The 21900-nt window shown below is 45.4% G+C and overlaps 1 protein-coding gene across 3 annotated transcripts; it reads right to left on the bottom strand.

Moving 5' to 3' along the window:
• Window positions 1-215: 215 nt before the first annotated feature.
• Window positions 216-20663, bottom strand: REEP2 (receptor accessory protein 2). Of its 3 annotated transcripts, XR_005294565.2 has the most exons (9): window positions 20387-20663; window positions 19348-19420; window positions 11042-11118; window positions 10486-10606; window positions 9817-9930; window positions 9153-9297; window positions 7625-7785; window positions 1628-1780; window positions 216-608 (listed from the first exon to the last, which is right to left on the bottom strand). XR_005294565.2 is itself a non-coding variant. In XM_038414372.2 (8 exons), exons 1-8 carry the CDS (start codon window positions 20416-20418, stop codon window positions 1706-1708), a joined length of 777 nt encoding a protein of 258 aa, XP_038270300.1. In that variant the 5' UTR covers window positions 20419-20663; the 3' UTR covers window positions 216-1705. The 3 variants fall into 3 exon arrangements, 2 of the variants coding, with proteins under 2 accessions (XP_038270300.1, XP_038270298.1); XM_038414372.2 differs by having other exon boundaries at window positions 216-1780; window positions 7625-7764; XM_038414370.2 differs by having other exon boundaries at window positions 216-1780.
• Between the last annotated feature and the right edge of the window lie 1237 nt (window positions 20664-21900).

Raw genomic sequence — 21900 nt, forward strand, 5'->3', positions numbered from 1 at the left:
CTCCAAGACATTAGTCAAGTGATAATAGTCATATGAGGGGCCCTACATCTTCTGGATCCCCCCCCACCAAGAGACGTTAGGAAAGATCTACTGATGGGTACAGGTTAGGATGTGTTCTCACCCAGAGGAGGGGGGATCCCTTCAGCTATTCTCAACATATTGGTGACCAGTACAGCTTGCATTGACTCACCTCAAAGGTGTTTTGTTTTGTTTTTAAATGAGAGTGTTACTGACGTCCAACCCCCTCATTACATACCCCATATCCAAACGTATTTCTGGCTTGAATCTTACATGTAGCTCAGGTTCCAGGAGACTGATGGATTTGGCACATTGTTAAATATATGAAGAGTTGTTCAAGGGCTGGAGTGAGATGCAGCAGAAGGATTGATCAATCCCAATACTGTATTTTTCCCCCCAACTGAAGAATGGAGTCCTGGTATCAGGATAATGAAGTTTTCATACTTTAGTTATTTGTAAACTCTCACGCCCTGTGGATTGGCTCTCCTGGAGCCTTCTGAGTTGGGACAGAAGGGCCTCTAGCTTTGTTCCACCTCACACTTATTCAAGTAAGTCTGCAGACTGCATTGAGCCAGGTTTTCCAGTGTCATCTGTTAGAATGAAAGAATTTGTCAGATTAGTTCTCGGGTAACTAGCATCAGGGTGCTGTGGAGTTCAGCCATTGGGAGTGAATGTAACATCCTCACAGTCCACCCAAAGCACTGCCAGGAGAGGCTCATTGGCCCCAGCATTGCCTCACACACACACCCTTTGACATCATCCATACAGGAATTGGATTGGACTATGGAATCCAAAATAAAATTCAAGCAATTCTGGAACCTGGACCACAAACTCCAGGAGTGCCAAATAGTCAGTTCTCCAGCAGACACTTGTATATACTCCAGCATGCACACACACTCACACACCCACTCATGTCCTCCTAGCCACTGTGGAGTCTCAGCTCCCTCCCTGCTCTTCCTTTTCCCTGAAAAGCAAAGAGCTGTTCATCCTCACTTCCTGAGAGTCCATCTGCAGCATATGCTGGAACCCGGACACAATCCCACTCGTCCTACAAGTCAATCATGAATGAAACTGGAGAGCATGAGCCACATATTGCTTCAGTCCCCTTCCCTACGAGAATGGGCTTGAATTACGAAGGAACTGGTACCAGCCACTTTGCTACAGGCACTTCCTACCAATAATTCCCCTCAGTAGCTTCAGGAGGATGCCCAGGCTGATGTAAGACATTTATGGGAGCTCTCCACCCCAAATGGAACTTCAGTGGCGCCATCCTAAATATTTGTTCCAGCCTCTGCACAAGGGATGGCTCTAACCCTAATTAACCAGCAGACCAAATTTGGTAGTGAATCCTGGTCACGTGCCACCTGAGGCACATTGCGCTATGTTAAGAATAAGAATAATCAGTTCTTCCAGCAGAGTTTCCCTATTAGGGTTATGCAGAGAGGGGATCCCAAAGCAACAGGCTATGTACAAATAGATCAGCATTCTCTCCAACAGAGAGATGAAGACTAAATAATTCCTGAGGATGTGCATCCTCCACTCCACATGCTGAATCCCTGTCACCCCCTTGCCTTGGAATGAGCTCTACAAAGAAGTAGCTGTTATGTACATGCATCTCCGCTCCCTTCCTTTGGAAAGTGTCCCTTCAAAGTGACAGGAATCCTGGGACAGATGGGTGAGGGTGTCCTTAGGCTGACTCCCCAGCAGCAATGGAGCCTGCAGCTTTCTTCTTGGGGCGAGCTTTCACACTCTTTAGTGGAGGCTGCAAAAGAAAACAGAGAAACTATCAGTTCATGAAGGGCAGTACAGAGCAGAAAGGAGGGGGAGCATAGATCAACAACACAGCAAAAAGGGTTGTCAGAACACAAGGAGTCTATTCAATCCAATATGCTGACCCCTTAAACATGGCTGAAGGGACAAAGTCTGCTCAAAAATCTGACTTCTGCTTGATATTATTTAACTTTGTTTTGTCAGTGCCACTGTATAGTCATTAAGTTTTCTATTGTTTCAGTGGGTCTTTCACACATAGAATCATAGAATCATAGAATATCAGGGTTGGAAGGGACCCCAGAAGGTCATCTAGTCCAACCCCCTGCTCAAAGCAGGACCAAGTCCCAGTTAAATCATCCTAGCCAGGGCTTTGTCAAGCCTGACCTTAAAAACCTCTAAGGAAGGAGATTCTACCACCTCCCTAGGTAACGCATTCCAGTGTTTCACCACCCTCTTAGTGAAAAAGTTTTTCCTAATATCCAATCTAAACCTCCCCCATTGCAACTTGAGACCATTACTCCTCGTTCTGTCATCTGCTACCATTGAGAACAGTCTAGAGCCATCCTCTTTGAAACCCCCTTTCAGGTAGTTGAAAGCAGCTATCAAATCCCCCCTCATTCTTCTCTTCTGCAGACTAAACAATCCCAGCTCCCTCAGCCTCTCCTCATAAGTCATGTGCTCTAGACCCCTAATCATTTTTGTTGCCCTTCGCTGTACTCTTTCCAATTTATCCACATCCTTCTTGTAGTGTGGGGCCCAAAACTGGACACAGTACTCCAGATGAGGCCTCACCAGTGTCGAATAGAGGGGAACGATCACGTCCCTCGATCTGCTCGCTATGCCCCTACTTATACATCCCAAAATGCCATTGGCCTTCTTGGCAACAAGGGCACACTGCTGACTCATATCCAGCTTCTCGTCCACTGTCACCCCTAGGTCCTTTTCCGCAGAACTGCTGCCGAGCCATTCGGTCCCTAGTCTGTAGCGGTGCATTGGATTCTTCCATCCTAAGTGCAGGACCCTGCACTTATCCTTATTGAACCTCATTAGATTTCTTTTGGCCCAATCTTCCAATTTGTCTAGGTCCTTCTGTATCCTATCCCTCCCCTCCAGCGTATCTACCACTCCTCCCAGTTTAGTATCATCCGCAAATTTGCTGAGAGTGCAATCCACACCATCCTCCAGATCATTTATGAAGATATTGAACAAAACGGGCCCCAGGACCGACCCCTGGGGCACTCCACTTGACACCGGCTGCCAACTAGACATGGAGCCATTGATCACTACCCGTTGAGCCCGACAATCTAGCCAGCTTTCTACCCACCTTATAGTGCATTCATCCAGCCCATACTTCCTTAACTTGCTGACAAGAATGCTGTGGGAGACCGTGTCAAAAGCTTTGCTAAAGTCAAGAAACAATACATCCACTGCTTTCCCTTCATCCACAGAACCAGTAATCTCATCATAAAAGGCGATTAGATTAGTCAGGCATTTCCACAGCAACAGGGAATGAAAAATATTTTAAACCATAGGAAAATTTAATAGGAAAAACCCAAGAATCAGAAGGGGACCTTGAGACTAGGAGTGGTTTGGGGGAAGGGGGGCGGAGAGAGAGACACTAGGTTTCAAATTGATCATTAGTCTCTATTCCAGTCTAACTCTAAATAGTCTAACTATTTCTGGTTCTAAATAGTACCCACAATCCTGCTCTTCCAGAAAGAGAGCCATTAATGTCTTGAACTAGTTTGTACACTCTGCTACAATTGCCTATCTTATTCCAGATCCTTAGAGAGAGGAGTGGATTCAGTGAGTTATGAAGACTTGACACCATTGACAGAGCTGAGAATTTGCCCAAAGCATGTTTCTGAAAAAGTGTCTAAGAATTCCTACAACAAAACAAACAGAAATTGGACTTGAAAGTTCTGAAGAAAGACTAAGCAGAAGGAACAAGCCTTCCTGAAAAGCACCTTGTCTTCTATACCCATCATGAAGCAGCAGAAAGGGCACAATCCCTATTTCCTTGCCCCCGACCCCCCTGCACTTTATAGATCACCTTTAACACCCATTAATAGGAGAACTGCAATAGAATCTGGCCCTCCTGCTTCACAGCAGTTTATGCTCACTGTTCTAGGCCACAGGACCTTTTCGGGAAGAGAGTAGGAGGATCAAGCCAGAGGAGCTTCTAGGATCAGAAATTCAGGCAGGTTTCAAGCATCTCATCAGATGAGGCATTTTGCCCAGCAGGTAACTAGACTCCCTAGTGGGCAGCATACCCAGTCTTAACATTGTAGTTTAAATGTTAATGCAATGTTACTACAGTGGTGCAATTGAAATTATCAATCCATCACTAAATGTTTCAAAGTTTAGCAGCTTGAGTTAGGCGGAGCAAAAAATGGCCCCCACCTTTATAAAAGGAAGAAACAACTTATTTATTATGTGTAATTCAAATTATAATGGTGGGGGGAGACCTTCAGCAAGAACCCAAGCTTGGAAAGTTTCAGCTCAAAAAACAAAAGCTTCAGAGTTATGAGCATCTGAAAAGAGGGGGTTAGAATGGAAACTATATTAGGCATAAATGCACCCAATTCTCATGTGTGGCTAGGCTAAGAGATGTGATTGAAGGATGGAAGGCATAAGAACCATCCACTATCTGAAAAAAGGCCAAAAGGGGAGTAGCAGGATCAAGTTATCTATCTAGGGCATTTCTAAGACTCAAGACACAGGCTGGATCTATCAGTAAAAGTTTCCTGACAGCAACTGTCCCAGAAGTCACCTACTACAGGACAGGCCCAACAAAGAAAGTAACAGAACGCCGCTAGCCGTCACCTTCAGCCCCCAACTAAAACCTCTCCAGCACATCATCAAGGATATACAACCTATCATGAAAGACGATCTCTCACTCTCACAGATCTTGGGAGACAGGCCAGTCCTTGCTTACAGACAGCCCCTAACCTGAAGCAAATACTCACCAACAATCACACACCACACAACAAAAACACTAACCCAGGAACCTATCCTTGCAACAAAGCCCGTTGCCAACTCTGTCCACATATCTATTCAGGGGACACCATCATAGGACCTAATCACATCAGCCACACTATCAGAGGCTCGTTCACCTGCACATCTACCAATGTGATATATGCCATCGTGTGCCAGCAATGCCCCTCTGCCATGTACATTGGCCTCACCAGACGGTCTCTACATAAAAGAATAAATGGACACAAATCAGACGTCAAAAATTATAACATTCAAAAACCAATCAGAGAACACTTAAATCTCCCTGGTCACTTGATTACAGACCTAAAAGTCATAATATTACAACAAAAAACCTTCAAAAACAGACTCCAATGAGGGACTGCTGAATTGGAATTAATTTGCAAACTGGACACCACTAAATTAGGCTTGAATAAAGACTGGGAGTGGATGGGTCATTACACAAAGTAAAAGTGGCGAAGAGTCCTGTGGCACCTTACAGACTAACAGACATATTGAAGCATAAGCTTTTTTGGGTGAATACCCACTTCTTCAGATGCATGTAGTGAAAATTTTCAGAGCACAAAGTAAAACTATTTCCCCATGCTTATTTTTCCCCGCTACTATTACTCTCACCTTCTTGTCAACTGTTGGAAATGGGCCATCCTGATAATCACTACAAAAGGTTTTTTTCTCCTGCTGATAATAGCTCACCTTAATTGATCACGCTCATTATAGTGTGTATGGCAACACCCATTTTTCCATGTTGTGTGTGTGTGTAAAATATATATCTTCCTACTGTATTTTCCACTGCATGCATCCGATGAAGTGGGTCTAAGCCCACGAAATATAAATTTGTTAAATTTGCTCAAATAAATGTGTTAGTCTCTAAGGTACCACAAGTACTCTTTGTTCTTTTTGTCCCAGGGAAGTGGGAGTCTCGTTGTTTCACATCCCTAACCATCTTGGCTAAGAGCCCCTGATGGACCTATTCTCCATGAATTTATCTACTTCTTTTTTGAACCCATTTATAGTTTTGGCCTTCACAACATCCCATGACAATAAGTTCACAAAATGCACAGTCAACCTGCGGAAGTAGTACTTATGTTTGTTTTAAACCTGCTGCCTATTAATTTCATTGGGTGACTCCTGGTTCTTGTATTATGTGAAGGAACAAACAACACTTCCCTATTCACTTTCTCCACACCGTTCATGATTTTATAGACTGCTATCATATCCCCCTTAGTCGTCTCTTTTCTAAACTGACTAGTTCCATTCTTCTTAATCTTTCCCATATGGAAGCTGTTCCATACTCCTAATTATTTTTGCCTCTCTTCTCTGTACTTTTTTCCAATTCTACTATATCTTTTTTGAGATGAGGCGACCATAGCTGCATGCAGCATTCAAGGTGTGGGCATACCATGAATTTATATAGTGGCTTTATGATATTTTCCATTTTATTCTCTGCCCCCCTTTGTTGAATTTTTTTTTTTTTGACTGCTACTGCACATTGAGCAGATGTTTGCAGAGAACTATCTTTGATGACTCCAAGATCTCTTTCTTGAGTGGAACAGCTAATTTAGACCCCATTGTTTTTTTATTTATAACTGGAATTATGTTTTGCAATAGGCATTACTTTTCACTTACCAATACTGAATTTCATCTGGGATTTTGTTGCCCAGTCACTCAGTTTAGCGAGGTCCCTTTGTAACTCTTCACAGTCAGCTTTGGATTTCGCTATCTTGAGTAATTTTGTATCATCTGCAAACTTTGCCACCTAACTGATAATTCTGTTCTTTACTATAATTTCAACTGTACAAACCAGCTCCAATCAGCCCAAGAAGTCATAGATATTAAGGTCAGAAGGGACCATTCTGATCATCTAGTCCGACCTCCTGCACAGCGCAGGCCACAGAATCTCACCCATCCACTCCTATGAAAAACCTCACCAATGTCTGAGCTACTGAAGTCCTTAAATCATGGTTTAAAGACTTCAAGGAGCAGAGAAGCCTCCCTCAAGTCAACCATGCCCCATGCTACAGAGGAAGGCGAAAAACCTCCAGGGCCTCTCCAATCTGCCCTGGAGGAAAATTCCTTCCCAACCCCAAATATGGCAATCAGCTAAACCCTGAGCATATGGGCAAGATTCACCAGCCAGATACTACAGAAAATTCTTTCCTGGGTAACTCAGATCCCATCCATCTAATATCCCATCTCAGGGGATTTGGCCTATTTACCCTGAATATTTAAAGATCAATTACTTATCAAAATCCCATTATCCCATCATACCATCTCCTCCATAAACTTATCAAGTAGAATCTTAAAACCAGATAGATCTTTTGCTCCCACTGCTTCCCTTGGAAGGCTATTCCAAAACTTCACTCCTCTGATGGTTAAAAACCTTCGTCTGATTTCAGGTCTAAACTTCCTGGTGGCCAGTTTATACCCATTTGTTCTTGTGTCCACATTGGTACTGAGCTTAAATAATTCCTCTCCCTCTCCGGTATTTATCCCTCTGATATATTTATAGAGAGCAATCATATCTCCCCTCAACCTTCTTTTAGTTGGGCTAAACAAGCCAAGCTCTTTGAGTCTCCTTTCATAAGACAAGTTTTCCATTCCTCGGATCATCCTAATAGCCCTTCTCTGTACCTGCTCCAGTTTGAATTCATCCTTTTTAAACATGGGAGACCAGAACTGCACGCAGTATTCTAGGTGAGGTCTCACCAGTGCCTTGTATAATGGTACTAAAACCTCCTTATCCCTACTGGAAATGCCTCTCCTGATGCATCCCAAAACCGCATTAGCTTTTTTCACAGCCATATCACATTGGCAGCTCATAGTCATCTATACACCAGCTCACCTCAGCTTTTGTAACTTTCTTAGGAGCTTTGAGGCTCTGGGTGCGTTTCGGTGTTTTGTCTCCTGCATCCTCATCTGAAGGTTCTGTTCTAGAATCAGATTGGGCTCCATTTGACCTATGAGACACACTGGCCTCTTCTCCTGAGGAGTAACAAGAAGCAGCTAAAGACGAGAAGAAAACAAAAACATCTTTTATATGTTTCAGTACCAAGTCCATCCAAAAGGGGCTCCCAATCAGGGCTGTCAGGAGGAGACAGAGGTGTCAGCAGCTCTTACTCAGGGCCTGGGGGATACACCCAAGAGTGTGCAAACATGCCCATAATCTGGGAAGGATGGGGAAAATGTAGACTACTCATGCCCTCTAACCAGGGTGGATTGATTTGCATCAAACAATTTAAATCACTGACTTTCCTCATGATTTAAATCAGAAAGCAGGAAATCTTGATTTAAATAATCATTTTGCATTTTTACCTTTTAGTTATTTTCCTAAAGAGGGGTTGATTCTCATTGACTGATAACCATTAAAACACAACTGCAGACTAAAATTGGTACTTTTGCTAAGGAGGATATTCTATAGCTATACACATTTACTTTAAGCTGCTACAGTTTAAAACATTTTTCAGACTCTTAATTTTTTACATTCTTTTATGTTAGAAAATAGTGAATGATGCACTTATTTACTAGAGGATTGATTTTTAACTTGCTGTTTTTGCGCATTTTTAATAGAACTTGACAAATCACGTTTAAGAAAGCTACCTTAAATGTGCTGGATACACAAGAAAAAAGTTTATCATAGGTTTTGCATTTGAAACTGATTAAGCAAAGAAGGAAGGTATTATCTGTAATTTGTGAACTGATCTATCATTTCTGTTCACCATGTCCTTCAAGATTTTAGAATTAGTAGAGCTCATACTCTAACCCCCAGTTTTTACTCTTAGATTGGAAAAGAAAAACAAGCTTTCCTGCTTTTGCACTTTCCCATTGTTTTTTTAACCTTGAAGGAACTAGACATTGAACTGCACTCATTGAATAAACTGAAATGAAGAGAATTCTCTTTGTACCTCCAGAAGAGGCTACTACTGAAAGCGCTAGTTTAGTACTTTAAAGAACACTATGGTTCAAGGTGCATAGCTGGCAACTTCCACCAGTTCAGTGATGTGGCATTCTTTAAAACTTTGATAATGGACACGTATTGTATGAACATTTTTTCAGGAATTTAAATGACTAATGTCTAAATTTACTATAATCTATTAATGTAGGCTGTCATATTTTCAAATTTAATTTTAAATAGATTTATTTTAAAAATAAAAATATCCAGGTACGACAGCAGATTCATCTGGAAGGGAACTTGCTCCAAAAATCTCTTTCCCCAAGTAACAGGCAATTCATACGCCTGTGTTACATGCAGCATTCAAAACATAAAATCTAAAGCTTTGGCAGCACTTCCCACCATCTTGAAGCCTTGATACACTACCCTTACCCCTGTTGTTCAGGACCTCATAGAATGGCCTAACAGAAGTACTATGTACCTGAATCCTCAATGGTTTCAAGGCGACTAGTGGAGGTGCGCAGCTGTGGCTTCGGGCTCTGTAGATGCACAGTATCTTCATCCCGGATCAGAGTCAAGTCCTGCATGCTGAAACTCCTCAGCTTCTCAGATAGAACTCCCTGACCCTAACAGGACACAACAGTTAGTGCCATGGATACCCCATACATGGCTTCTGTCATCTGGGATTCTTCACAGAGACAAACTGGAAGGACCGGGAAATGTCCCATTCTCCACAAAGAGACTCAAGAGGAAGAGACATGCATGCTCCAGAAGCCAACAGGAAAGAAGACTGCGCCGGGGCAATCTCCCCCTCATTCCCTCCTGAAGATGAAGTACTGTGTGAAGAATAATGCAAACTGAGAAAGGCAGGAGGAGAGTGAGGTCAGCAGTACCCACCAGCTTCCCTCGAAACCAACAGGGAATCAGCTGAGGGACACAGCAACAGGAACTTAAATAATTTTAAAACAGAATTTGATAAGTTTATGAATGGAATTATATGACATGGTTGCCTTTGATAGCAGGACAATGCACTTGATGACCAAGGAGGTCTCTTTCAATCCTATGTTCCTATGGAAGTTATCCTGCTGGGGGCAGACTGGCGTCTCAGAGGCTAAAGAAGTGGATGCAGCACACAGTTGTGTTACCTTTGCAGCTGCAGTAACTGCTGCATTGGCAGCCAAGTTTAAACCTTTCTTGCCGACTCGCATCATGGTTTCATAGCTCTTGTCACGGGCCTGGGTAATATACTCATCAATCTCCTAGGAAAGAAGTGGGGAAACCCAACATTTAGATTCCTGGTTACAAGCATGGACAGAGTTCCTCCCCATTAAAAACCAAAAGCTCATCAGGCACCTTTCTCCAAGACCAATGGCACCAGCTACTGGGTATTACTTCTGTCACTCACAGGCTTGCACCCAGTGGAGGGTTGCATTTGCAACTTGTCAAAAAGCAGTGAACTATATCTAATTTACATAAAATGGAGGAGAGCAGTGCCCACCAATAATATAAAATTGCAGCCTGCACAGGCTACAGGTTCTAGAATGCATAGCTTCCATCTTGATTCAAACAGTCTAGCTGCTAGAGCAGTCCATGTGGGAACCCATCACATTTGCAAGCCACACATCTATACTAAAAATTACAACTACTACAGATCACGTTGCAATACTCCACAGGGTGCACTTTAGCCACCTTGCTTTAGAGAAGTAGGCAGCACAAGTATGACTTGATGCCTCAGGATCTTTATCATGGTCTAAAAGGGTCAAAAGTCACGCAACTTCCAGGGCAGGTCAATAGCCATGGCAATAGAAAAGTACCTTCTCTTTATTGGAGAGCGTTGGGTGCACAAACTTCCTGTAGAGGACGCTGGAGCCCTTGGTGTAAGGAGAGAGCAACCAGATCACAAATGCGATTTTCAACTCAAAATAAAACGGAAACCTGAGAGAGATGGAGAAGCTGGAATCAAGAGCAGGTCAGAGACAGATACAGATAGTCCAAATGGAAAATAGATAGGATTAGTAAAGAGAAGATTCGGAAATGGAATAGAATCAACATGACAAGGCCAGCAATGGAACAGAGTCCTTCCTGAACCTCTGGGACACACCTCCTGGAGGTCTCTCTGGGTATGTCTCCATAGACTTGGGTTTGTAGCTGTGTAGACAGCGTTTGTAGTTGTGGCTCAGGCTGGAGCTCAGGCTCTGAAGCCCACGAGGCATTTATGGCTAAGTTGAAGCTTCCAGCCACAATGGCTACAAAAAAAGTCCTTTAGTGGAGAGGACCCTTCCTCCTGTATTTCACAGCAGCTGATTCTAGAAGAGTGTCTGAGAGCTTTCCCTCCTTTCCCCATATGGAAAGAACAGCCAGGATACTCACCAGGAAAGAACAATATCTGTGAGCGTTTCTGCTGTGGTGAAGAAGGCAAACACAATCCAATACATCATCCACTTCACCTGTAAAAGGACAGCTATTCCATTAGAAACCAAAAACCACAAACACTAGGATGCAACCCAAAAACTGGGATTTTTTCCTTGTCAAATGACTGGTCACATCAAGATGTTAATTTTATCCTAAGGATGAGGGAATGTATCAGTAATTTAGGATAGAACACATTAAATGGATGTTATAATTATCCATAAAACATGAAATAATGAACACAGGAAATTGTCAGCTAAGGTTAACCTTAAAAAAAATCCAAACAAATTAAGATATGCAAATACATAGCCAGGAACACCCAAACAACCTTAACTCTATTATGTAGTGACACCAGAAATAACCAAAGGATTACAGAATTTTAATGTTTGTAGTCCCAAACTAGATCAAGACTCTTTGACTGAACATTAGATTTTTCTTTTTGCCACAAATCACAACATGTTTGGATTTCCTTCTAATTTTAATTTTGACCCTGAATTTCCTGGATTTGTCATGCTTGGAGACATGTACAGTACTACAGGCATGTTGCTACTTTTACTCTAAACCATCGATATGTACTCTAAACCTTAATTCCATCTTTGATGTAGTTTGTTTGGGAATTTTCAAGTTTTATAAATGAACATTGAACAAGAAACCCATAGAAACTATTACCATGGGATATTTCTGGTGATTTTTTTTTTTAATTATTTTAACTTTTAGGGACATATTTCTTTGTGGATCCTGACTGCTTTTAGACACTCTAGGGCTAACAATTTTTCCCCTCCCTGTTGAATTTGTGCACTGGGCAATTTTTGAAAAGACATATTTAGGATTAATTACCACTTTTTGCTATTATTCATAAATGAAAGAATATCTGTTAGAGACTGAAGAATAAAGTTTTCTCCTTCAGAGAAACTCCCAAAGTGTTGCCCTTTTTCAAAATTATCACTAACTCCCATTGTTTCCAATAGGAGAGAAGTCAAGATGCCCTCAGGGAAGATGGTAGCCCTCCTGTGTTGTCAGGAGGTAGAGAGAAGCACTGCAAGAAGCACATAAATGGAGGCAGTGGCCATCTTTGCTAAAGGCAACTTATAGTCTCAATGCCACTGAGAAGAATGGCAGATGGTAGCCATTGTGAAATAGGGGAAATTCTGTGTGGAATTATCTATAAGAAGGTTATGCGGTGAAGTAAGTTTGAAGAGTGTCATTAAGACCATGTGGGAGAAAGAAAAATAAGATCTGATCTAGGATGCTAAATTTCTTAAAGAACCACCTTAATTTAATTTTATTTCAAACTAATTAATGGATTTACTTGTAAAGTCTTTAAGAAAATTCATCCTATGCTCAACAGATAAGTGCTGTAATTTTGGAGAAAAATACAGCATATCCTTATACATAAGAGTGAATTCCTGCAAACCTCAACTCAGCCTCAACTATGGAGCCACAGCTGACAGACACCTCCACAGTGTACTGAATACCATTCATCTCAATATAGAACTTTAGGGTGTCCCACTTAACTTTTTGTCATATTGCAAATTGGCCATTTATTTGACGTCCCTAGCCTCTATTTGCCAGAAGTTGGGAATGGGTGACAGGGGATGGATCACTTGATGATTACCTCTTTTGTTCATTCCCCCTGAAGCACTTGGCATTGATAGGGTTGCCAGGTGTCCGGGTTTTGACCAGAACACCCAATCAAAAAAGGACCCTGGCAGCTCCGGTTAGCACCACTGACCAGGCCATTAAAACTCCAGTTGGTGGTGCTGCGGGACACACAGGCTCCCTGCCCGGCTTCACGTGGCTCCCAGGAAGCGGCCGGCATGCCCGGCTCCTAGGCAGAGGGGCAGCCAGGGAGGCTCAATGTGCTGCCGTTGCCCGCGGGTGCCGCCCCAAGCACCGGCTTTGCAGATCTCATTGGCCGGGAACCGCAGCCAATGGGAGCTGTGAGGGCAGCACCTGCAACGGAGGCAGCATGTGGAGCCCCTGGCCATGCCTCCACCTAGGAGCTGGAGAGACACGTCGCCTCTTCCTGGGAGCTGCCTGAGGTCAGCACTGCCCAGAGCCCACACCTCCTCCTGCACCCCAATCCCCTGGCCACAGCCCTCTCCCACACCCCAAACCCAAACCCTGAGCCCTCCTCCTGCACTCCAAACCCCTCGGCCCCAGTCCATAGCCCCCTTCTGCACCCCAAGCCCCTCATCCCTAGCCCCACCCCAGATCCCAGGAGATGGCGGATGAGATTGCAGAGCCATTGGCCATTATCTTTGAAAACTCATGGCGATCGGGGAAGTCCCGGAAGACTGGAAAAAGACTAATGTAGTGCCCATCTTTAAAAAAGGAGGATCCAGGGAACTACAGGCCAGTCAGCCTCACCTCAGTCCCTGGAAAAATCACGGAGCAGGTCCTCAAGGAATCAATTCTGCAGCACTTAGAGGAGAGGAAAGTGATCAGCAACAGTCAGCATGGATTCACCAAGGGCAAGTCATGCCTGACTAACCTAATTGCCTTCTATGTCGAGATAACTGGCTCTGTTGATGAGGGGAAAGCAGTGGATGTGTTATTCCTTGACTTTAGCAAAGCTTTTGATACGGTCTCCCACAGTATTCTTGCCAGCAAGATAAAGTAGCATGGGCTGGAGAAATGGACTATAAGGTGGATAGAAAGCTGGCTAGATCATTGTGCTCAATGGGTAGTGATCAATGGCTCCATGTCCAGTTGGAAGCCGGTATCAAGTGGAGTGCCCCAATGGTTGGTCCTGGGGCCACTTTTCTTCAATATCTTCATTAATAACCTGGAGGATGGCGTGGACTGCACCTGCAGCAAATTTGCAGATGACACTAACCTGGGAGGAGCGGTAGGTACGCTGGAGGGTAGGAATAGGCTACAGAGGGGCCTAGACAAATTAGAGGATTGGGCCAAAAGAAATCCGATGAGGTTCAACAAGGACAAATGAAGAGTCCTGCACTTAGGACAGAAGAATCCCATGCACTGCTACAGACTAGGGACCGAATGGCTAGGCAGCAGTTCTGCAGAAAAGGACCTAGGGGTTACAGTGGACGAGAAGCTGGATATGAGTCAACAGTGTGCCCTTGTTGCCAAGACGACTAACGGCATTTTGGGCTGTATAAGTAGGGGCACTGCCAGCAGATCGAGGGATGTGATCGTTCCCCTCTATTTGACATTGGTGAGGCCTCATCTGGAGTACTGTGTCCGGTTTTGGGTCCCACACTACAAGAAGGATGTGGAAAAATTGGAAAGCATCCAGCAGAGGGCAACAAAAATGATTAGGGGACTGGAACACATGACTTATGAGGAGAGGCTGAGGGAACTGGGATTGTTTAGTCTGCAGAAGAGAAGAATAAGGGGGGATTTGATAGCTGCTTTCAACTACCTGAAAGGGGGTTCCAAAGAGGATGGATCTAGACTGTTCTCAGTGGTACCAGATGACAGAACAAGGAGTAATGGTCTCAAGTTGCAGTGGGGGATGTTTAGGTTGGATGTTAGGAAAAACTTTTTCTTAAGGAGGATGGTGAAGCACTGGAATGGGTTACCTAGGGAGGTGGTGGAATCTCCTTCCTTGGAGGTTTTCAAGATCAGGCTTGACAAAGCCTTGGCTGGGATGATTTAGTTGGGGATTGGTCCTGCTTTGAGCAGGGGGTTGGACTAAATGACTTCCTGAGGTCCCTTCCAACCCTGATATTCTATGATTCTATGACCCCACACCCCCAGCCAGAGTCCTCACCCCCTCAGGAACCCTAACCCCTTGCCCCAGCTTGTTGAAAATGAGCAAGTCAGCAAGGGTGGAGGAGAAAGAGCAATGGGGGGGGGGTGGAGTGGGTGGGACCTCAGAGAAGTGGTGGGGCAGGGCCATTCAATTTTCTGCAATTAGAAAGTTAGCAACCCTAGGCATTGGCCGCTGTCGGAAGATAGGATACTGGGCTAGATGGACCTTTGGTCTGACCCAGTATGGCCATTCTTATGTATTCCTACTCTTATTTTCTGATAGATCTTCATAATTAGTTCCTCAATAGCCCCTTGCAAGAGGCTTTATCAAAGCCATTCTGAAAGCTCAAGTTAAGTTATACAGTGGACCCTTGCTAGAGCGCACATCGCTAGAGTGCGGATTTGCATATAGCGTGGTCGCGGCGATGGATCCCAATATTTAAATTGGGATCCATGGTAATGCGGTTCCCACATTAACGCGGTACCGCACAAGGATCCCAAACCCCACGTTCTAGCGAGGATCCGGTGTAGTGACTGATTCTCCTTTACCCACTATTCTGTTGACTAAAATTTCTACATCAAAAGACACACAGTTTTCCTTTAACGAAACTGGGCTGCTTCATCCCAATCATTGCCCCCCCAAAAGACAGAAATTGTTGGGCCACACCAGAATAGATGACTGCACACAACTAGAGGCTGCACTGATGTTAACAGAGTCAACCATCTGTTAACTGCTTGGACTGTTCAGTGCTGCAGAGGCAGAAGGCAATTGCTTGGTGGGAGAAAAAGCCAGGAGGGAAGCTAGGGATCATTGTTTGCAAAAACAGGAGAAAAGGGACAAGCTGAGTTAGCTACAAACTAAAAGAAAAAGCACTGGGCAAGTGGGTGACAGTGGGACAAGTAAGGTAAATCGGCCATGTAAGACAGGAATAAAAAAAAAAAAAAAAGTGAGATGAGTACAGGTAAAAATTCTTCTCTTTTCTCTTTCCTTTGCCAATGTTGTCTATTTTTTAGACTGAGCTTTTCAAACCAAGGACTAGTTTTGTATTTTGTTTTAAATAATTGGCAGACTGCTAATTGAAAAAAATAAATATAATTGTGTTCTTTAGAGCACCACTCTTTTAGGCACTTTAAAAATTATAAGCCAAAACTCTATACTATAAACATTAAAGTTGCATAGTCAAACATTTAAAAGTGCCAGCTATTCAGATCGATAGGGCAACAACAGCATTTCCTAACTTTCAAGTGCTTGACTTTCCAATAACACATTCATTTAACATACTTCTATTGAATAACAGGTCTCATGCTGGCAATATTAGGATATCCTTGGAATTTCTAAATATTAGAAATGACAATTTCTTAATTTGAAACGTTGCATCCAACATGGGGGAATTCTATATGAAACCTCATCTTGATAGATAAAGAAGAACTGATAACAGAACTAAAAATTAGCTCATTACTTGACCACATTTGTTATGTGCCAACAGTCTGAAGTCCAAACCAGTAATACTTAATGCTGTAAAAAGGCCCAGTTTCACAAAGCTGAAAACAATTATGAGCCAAATCAGTTGGGTAATAAAGTAAGATGGCCACATAACAGTGTTTAGCCCACTGGGTCATCTTCAGTCCATGCATTATGCTTTTCCGGGTCGATGGGTAAACATCCTCCCCCTAAAAAGACAAAAAGCGGGGAAATGTAGTCGGAAGAGAACCTGAAACATAAGCCCTTGTATCACAGGCCTGGTATAAAGCAGGACTTGCTCACAAAATCTGGGAAGAACAGGATTGATATTGCAGAAATACACATTCCTAAAAAGTGCTAAGCACAGAGTACTCACGCATTCCGATATCAAGTGGTACCAGAACATCCCAATATCATGGATGGTACAAAAACATTTCCCAAGATTAACAGGAACACACTGACCTCTCCTAAAAAATGAGGTCAGGATAACAGTATGTAATAAAAATGTTTTAATCAAACCAACATGTACAAGATAGTGGGTAATAACTAGCCACATCAGAGGGAACTAACTAACTATGTCAGAGGCAGTAATAACTTGTTTGTATCAAGGTATAAAAATGTATCTCAAAGGATGTATCTTTGTCCAGCCAAGGGGGGAATGAAAAGTCCTGCCATTCACTAAACTGCATCCACTGTCATGGGCATATGTCTTAGCATCCTCGTAAAGTCTGCCAGGTGCTATTACCGTGCTTTGTCGACAATAAACCAGGCCTAGTGCCTTCACACCTTAATGGATCTTGTGGTCATTGGGCAGTTCGCTCAAGGTCTGCTGTGCCAGCTGTCTGCATAAAGCTAGGATGGCACTCAGGAAAACACACAAACACACACACACACACACACAGCCAAACATCTAACCACAAGTACAAAGTACTATACTTAGGAAGGGAAAAAAAAAATCAAATGCACAAATGTAAAATGTTTTTTAATTCATTTAATGTGTGCCATTTAATTCTACATTGCTCCACCACAACCCATTTCTCCCTCAAACTGACACCACTGATGTGGGCTGGATTCAATAGGCAAAGCTCCATATAACTTTAGAAGGCTGAAGAAAAATGAGGAGACATTGCAGAACTAGGTTCTGTAGCACTCATTGTTGATACCATTCCCGGCTCTGCAGTTCTGCAAGTAGGAGAACCACAAGTCACACCACAGACAACAACTCCACCACACCAGTGTCCTACTCACCAATGTTGTTGCTCCTCTTAGAGCAGCACTGAAGCAGGCAAAGAAGAGTAAAGGGGGACTGGATTCCACCCAAATACCAGCCAGATATCACCTCTCCCACTGAGGTGGTGTTCTGAAATGCTCAGAGGAGCACCATGCCTCCAATCAGGAGACTCATTGCTTGCTGCTGGAAAGTCCACATCCCAAACCACTGCAACACCATGGTCAGAAGCCACCAGGGTCGGGAGACTAAAGAGAAATAAGCCCTAAAAGGAAACTGGAGAAAATCCAGCCTCACAGAAGCCTCTTATTCAAGAGAAGAAATGGGGCAGAATAAATCATCCGACCTACAAAAGGAAAACTAAAGAAGACTGAGAAGACTGAAGAGTAACAAAAGGAGGCAGAAGAAAAGGGCTAGAGAGCCATATTCCAATGAAGAGGGGAGGGGAAAACCATCTCATCTATTTGGACTTTGAAACGCTTTCAGATTATACCATATTTTCACTCTTTCACCATCTCTCCTGCCAAACTAGATTTAGGATCTGAAAACTCCAGCCAAATCAGCTTCTTTCCATGGCATCATCTCATTTTGTTCCAAATCTGTCAATAAGCCAGGGTAACACATTAGCCTACAATTTGGACAAATTTGAGTACCTGGATACTTTTAATAGAATTATCTGGACAACTAAATTGTCAACTCTGGAGCTGCTCACCCTTCTTAAAATGATATTGTTCCAAGATATCTGTCTGTCTGCAGAGAATCAGTGTGACATCCATGTATGGGGGCACGTTTCCTTCAGGACCAGAAACATAAAGGGTTTTAAATGGAAACTTAAATGGTGCCGCCACCAGAGAAGTATTGTTTTGATACAGCACTACTTGCCAGCTCAATCTGGTCCCTGCTGCCAGGACTTTGCTGTTTGACCTCATTAGAATAGACTAATATCCTCCACCCCTTCCTCTCAATAAGCATAAGAATGGCCCTACTGGGTCAGACCAAGAGTCCATCTAGCCCAGTGTTCTGTCTTCTGACAGTAGTCAGTGCCAGGTGCCCCAGAGGGAATGAACAGAACAGGTAATCATCAAGTGATCCAGGCCCTGTAGCTCATTCCCAGCTTCTGGCAAACGGAGGCTAGGACACCATCCCGGCCCATCCTGGCTAATAACCACTGATGGACCTATCCTCCAAGAACTTATCCAATTCTTTTTTGAACCTTGTTTGAGCCACATGTTCAAGTGCTCAGCACCCACGATTTCAGCCTGATTTTCAGGAAAGCTCTGCTTCCTTATGGGTACCTAAACATAGACCAGATTTTCAAGCTTGCGGTAGCCAACTGCTCCCCTGTAACACTTGTAGCCAAAATGCCTAAAGAGCTCAACACCCAATATGCTGAGCTCTTCTGAAAACCTATCCCTTTGTTCTAATGCTTAAATGGGAGCTGAGCTCCTTTGAAAATCTGGCCCCAATTGTGTGAGCAGAATTCTCTTGGAAATGTCTGGTAAAGCATTATGGTCAGCAACGGCTAACCTTCACAGGCTTGTGAGGCTGGCATTCTCATTTTACAGATGGGCAAACAGAGATGCAGAGCAGCAAAGTCAGAGGAAGTCAGTGTCTGAACTTAGCAAGGCAGAGTCTGAATATACTCCATCCGCACCTAGCCTTGTGGGACTGGCCTCTAGCTCACCACACACACCCAAATGACAGGAGATATGCTTTGTCCCATACAGAGAAGGAAAAAGGCTGGTCTCAGGAGGGGGAGGATCTTGGGTGGTATGGTATTCTTGAAAACAGGATGAGAGTCAGGTGGGGGGGGGGGGAGGTTGCCAGTGGGAACACAACATGGCAACTCACACTTACATATTCTTTTACGTTTTTCGTCTTCACGGCCTTGTAAGAGGAATATGCAGGGTACAAAGTGCCAAATATTAGCCTGGAATAAAACAGAGCCCATGAGAACTATTCAGCATTCTTATTCACTTGATGCTCCTCCCCTCGCGGATCTCAACACCTCATCTTAATTTGGTCCCCCCACCTCCCTTAGCCCATCCTTTGATCTCAGAAATAAGATTCAGTTATTAGAGTGCTCACAGCCTGCCTGAAGCCGCCTCAGTCTTTCACCTAGAGCAGTTCCACTGGCACCAAACCCTCCTTTTATATCTAAAAAGTCTCAGCTCCATGAATTTTCTACCACTGTCTCTCTCTCCAGGCCTCTCGCAGCTGGGGATAGTGGGGATTATACCACTATGAAATGCACATTACAAAGTGATTCACCTCAAGACTATTCAGAAATGTACATTAGTAAAGAATTTTGCTGCATTTCATGCAATGGGCACAGTGCCCAAGTGCTGAGCTGGCACTGCTGACAACCAAGCAGCCAGGTTTAATGGGTTAGCTTTGACCTATAAAGCTCCCAGCGCTCATCTATTTTCAGGATGACTCTCGCGGAGGGGCTGAGTTATCTCTCTCGTTCCTACGAGAAGGGGGTGCTGACAGGGACCCCGTCTAAAATTCACAGCCCCCCCTCGCTGTTCCCGAATAGCCTCCAGAGCCCCCTGCCAGACGCAGCTAATGCCTGCGGATGCCCGGCAAGGCGGGCTTCGGGCTGCAGAGCGGCTGGGGGGCGGTGTCGCTCTGCGTGTGGCGAGGGCTTGGAGCTCTCGAGAAAGAGGGGCTAGCACCAAGCCCACGGAGCCTCCCCACCCCACACACCCCGGCCTCGCAGCGCCCCGACACGCCCGCCGCCAGAGGCTGCGGCTGACTCCGCAATTCTTACAGGTCCCCAGAGCCGCTGGCTCTGAGGGGCGCAGCGCGGGCTGGTCTCCCGGCCCTGGTGTGCGACCCGCGGCTCCGCAGGCTGCAAGGGGCCGGGATGCTGTAGAGCCACCCCCGCACTCACAACACGAGCCGGGAGATGATCCACGAAACCATGGCGGAGCCGGGCCGGCTCGAGGTCCGACAGCAGCGGGTCCGCAGCAGCCGGCTCCAGGCGGCCTCGGAGGCTCGGATGATCCTTAAAGGGCAGGTTCCTGCAGCAAGTATGGCCCCACCCCAGGCTCTTAAAGGGTAGGCCTCGCCGCGTCGGAGGGAAACTAGGACCAGAGCAACCCAAGAGCAACGTCTCCTCAGTGCAAAACCGGCACGGCACGGCGCGTCCCGCTTACCCGCCAACCACGCAGCGCCCCCCGTCACTCCCCTCCACGCCCCCACGCAGCGCCCGCCGTGGCTCTCCTCCGCGCCCCCGCACAGAGTCGGCCCGCATACCGCCCCCTCGGCGCCTCCGCACAGCGCACCCCGGTACTCCGCCGCGCCCTCACACAGCGCCCCCCGTAGCCTCCTCCGCGCCCCCACACAGCGACCCTCCCCAGGACCCCTCCGTGCGCTCCTCACTCCCCGCTCCCGCACCAGCACACAGCACCCCCCCAGTACTCCTCCGCAGCACAACCCCTCCCAACGCTGCCGTACAGCACCCCCGTACCCCCACCCCCTCCCCGCTGCCAGGTAGCGGCTCCCCCCGGTATCCCCTCCCTGTGCTGCCACACAGTACCCCATAATTCCCCTCTGTGCTGCCACAGAGCACCCCCCATTACTCCGCACCACATACCCCCCTCCACACTGCCAATCATAGAATCATAGAATCATAGAATATCAGGGTTGGAAGGGACCCCAGAAGGTCATCTAGTCCAACCCCCTGCTCAAAGCAGGACCAAGTCCCAGTTAAATCATCCTAGCCAGGGCTTTGTCAAGCCTGACCTTAAAAACCTCTAAGGAAGGAGATTCTACCACCTCCCTAGGTAACGCATTCCAGTGTTTCACCACCCTCTTAGTGAAAAAGTTTTTCCTAATATCCAATCTAAACCTCCCCCATTGCAACTTGAGACCATTACTCCTCGTTCTGTCATCTGCTACCATTGAGAACAGTCTAGAGCCATCCTCTTTGAAACCCCCTTTCAGGTAGTTGAAAGCAGCTATCAAAACCCCCGTACTCGCCCCTCCGTACCACCATACAGCGACACCCCCCCGCTATCCTCTCCCTGTGCCACCACACAACACCCCCCAGTACCCCCATTTGTGCCACCACACAGAGCACCCCAGTACCATATCTCTGTGTCACTACAGAGCACCCCCCTACTCCCCTTCCCCATGCTACCACACAGCACCACACACTACTCTCCGTCACCACACAGTGCCCCCCGAGTACCCTTCTGCATCACCCCACAGCGCCTTCTGTTCCCTCCCTCCCCATGCCGCAAGGCAGCGCACCCCCGGTACACCCCTCTGCACCACCACAGAGCACCTCTCTTTCCCCTCTATGCCACTGTACAGTGCCTCTGGTACCGTACCCCACTCTGCACCACCATGCAGCACCCCCCTTGGTACTGTACCCCTCCCCTCCCCACACCACCCCTTCCC

The sequence above is a fragment of the Dermochelys coriacea genome, chromosome 8 (assembly GCF_009764565.3).
Source record: "Dermochelys coriacea isolate rDerCor1 chromosome 8, rDerCor1.pri.v4, whole genome shotgun sequence".
Classification (NCBI taxonomy): domain Eukaryota; kingdom Metazoa; phylum Chordata; order Testudines; family Dermochelyidae; genus Dermochelys; species Dermochelys coriacea.

What these genes read in the sequence shown, in the direction of transcription:
- REEP2 (XM_038414370.2), bottom strand. Translation starts at nt 20,418, where the DNA reads ATGGTTTCGTGGATCATCTCCCGGCTCGTGTT. An exon ending in ACAGATATTGTTCTTTCCTG is followed by an intron (nt 10,607 to 11,041) that starts GTGAGTATCCTG and finishes CATCTCTCTCAG; the next exon opens with GTTTCCGTTTTATTTTGAGT. An exon ending in CGCTCTCCAATAAAGAGAAG is followed by an intron (nt 9,931 to 10,485) that starts GTACTTTTCTAT and finishes CTTCTTTCCTAG; the next exon opens with GAGATTGATGAGTATATTAC.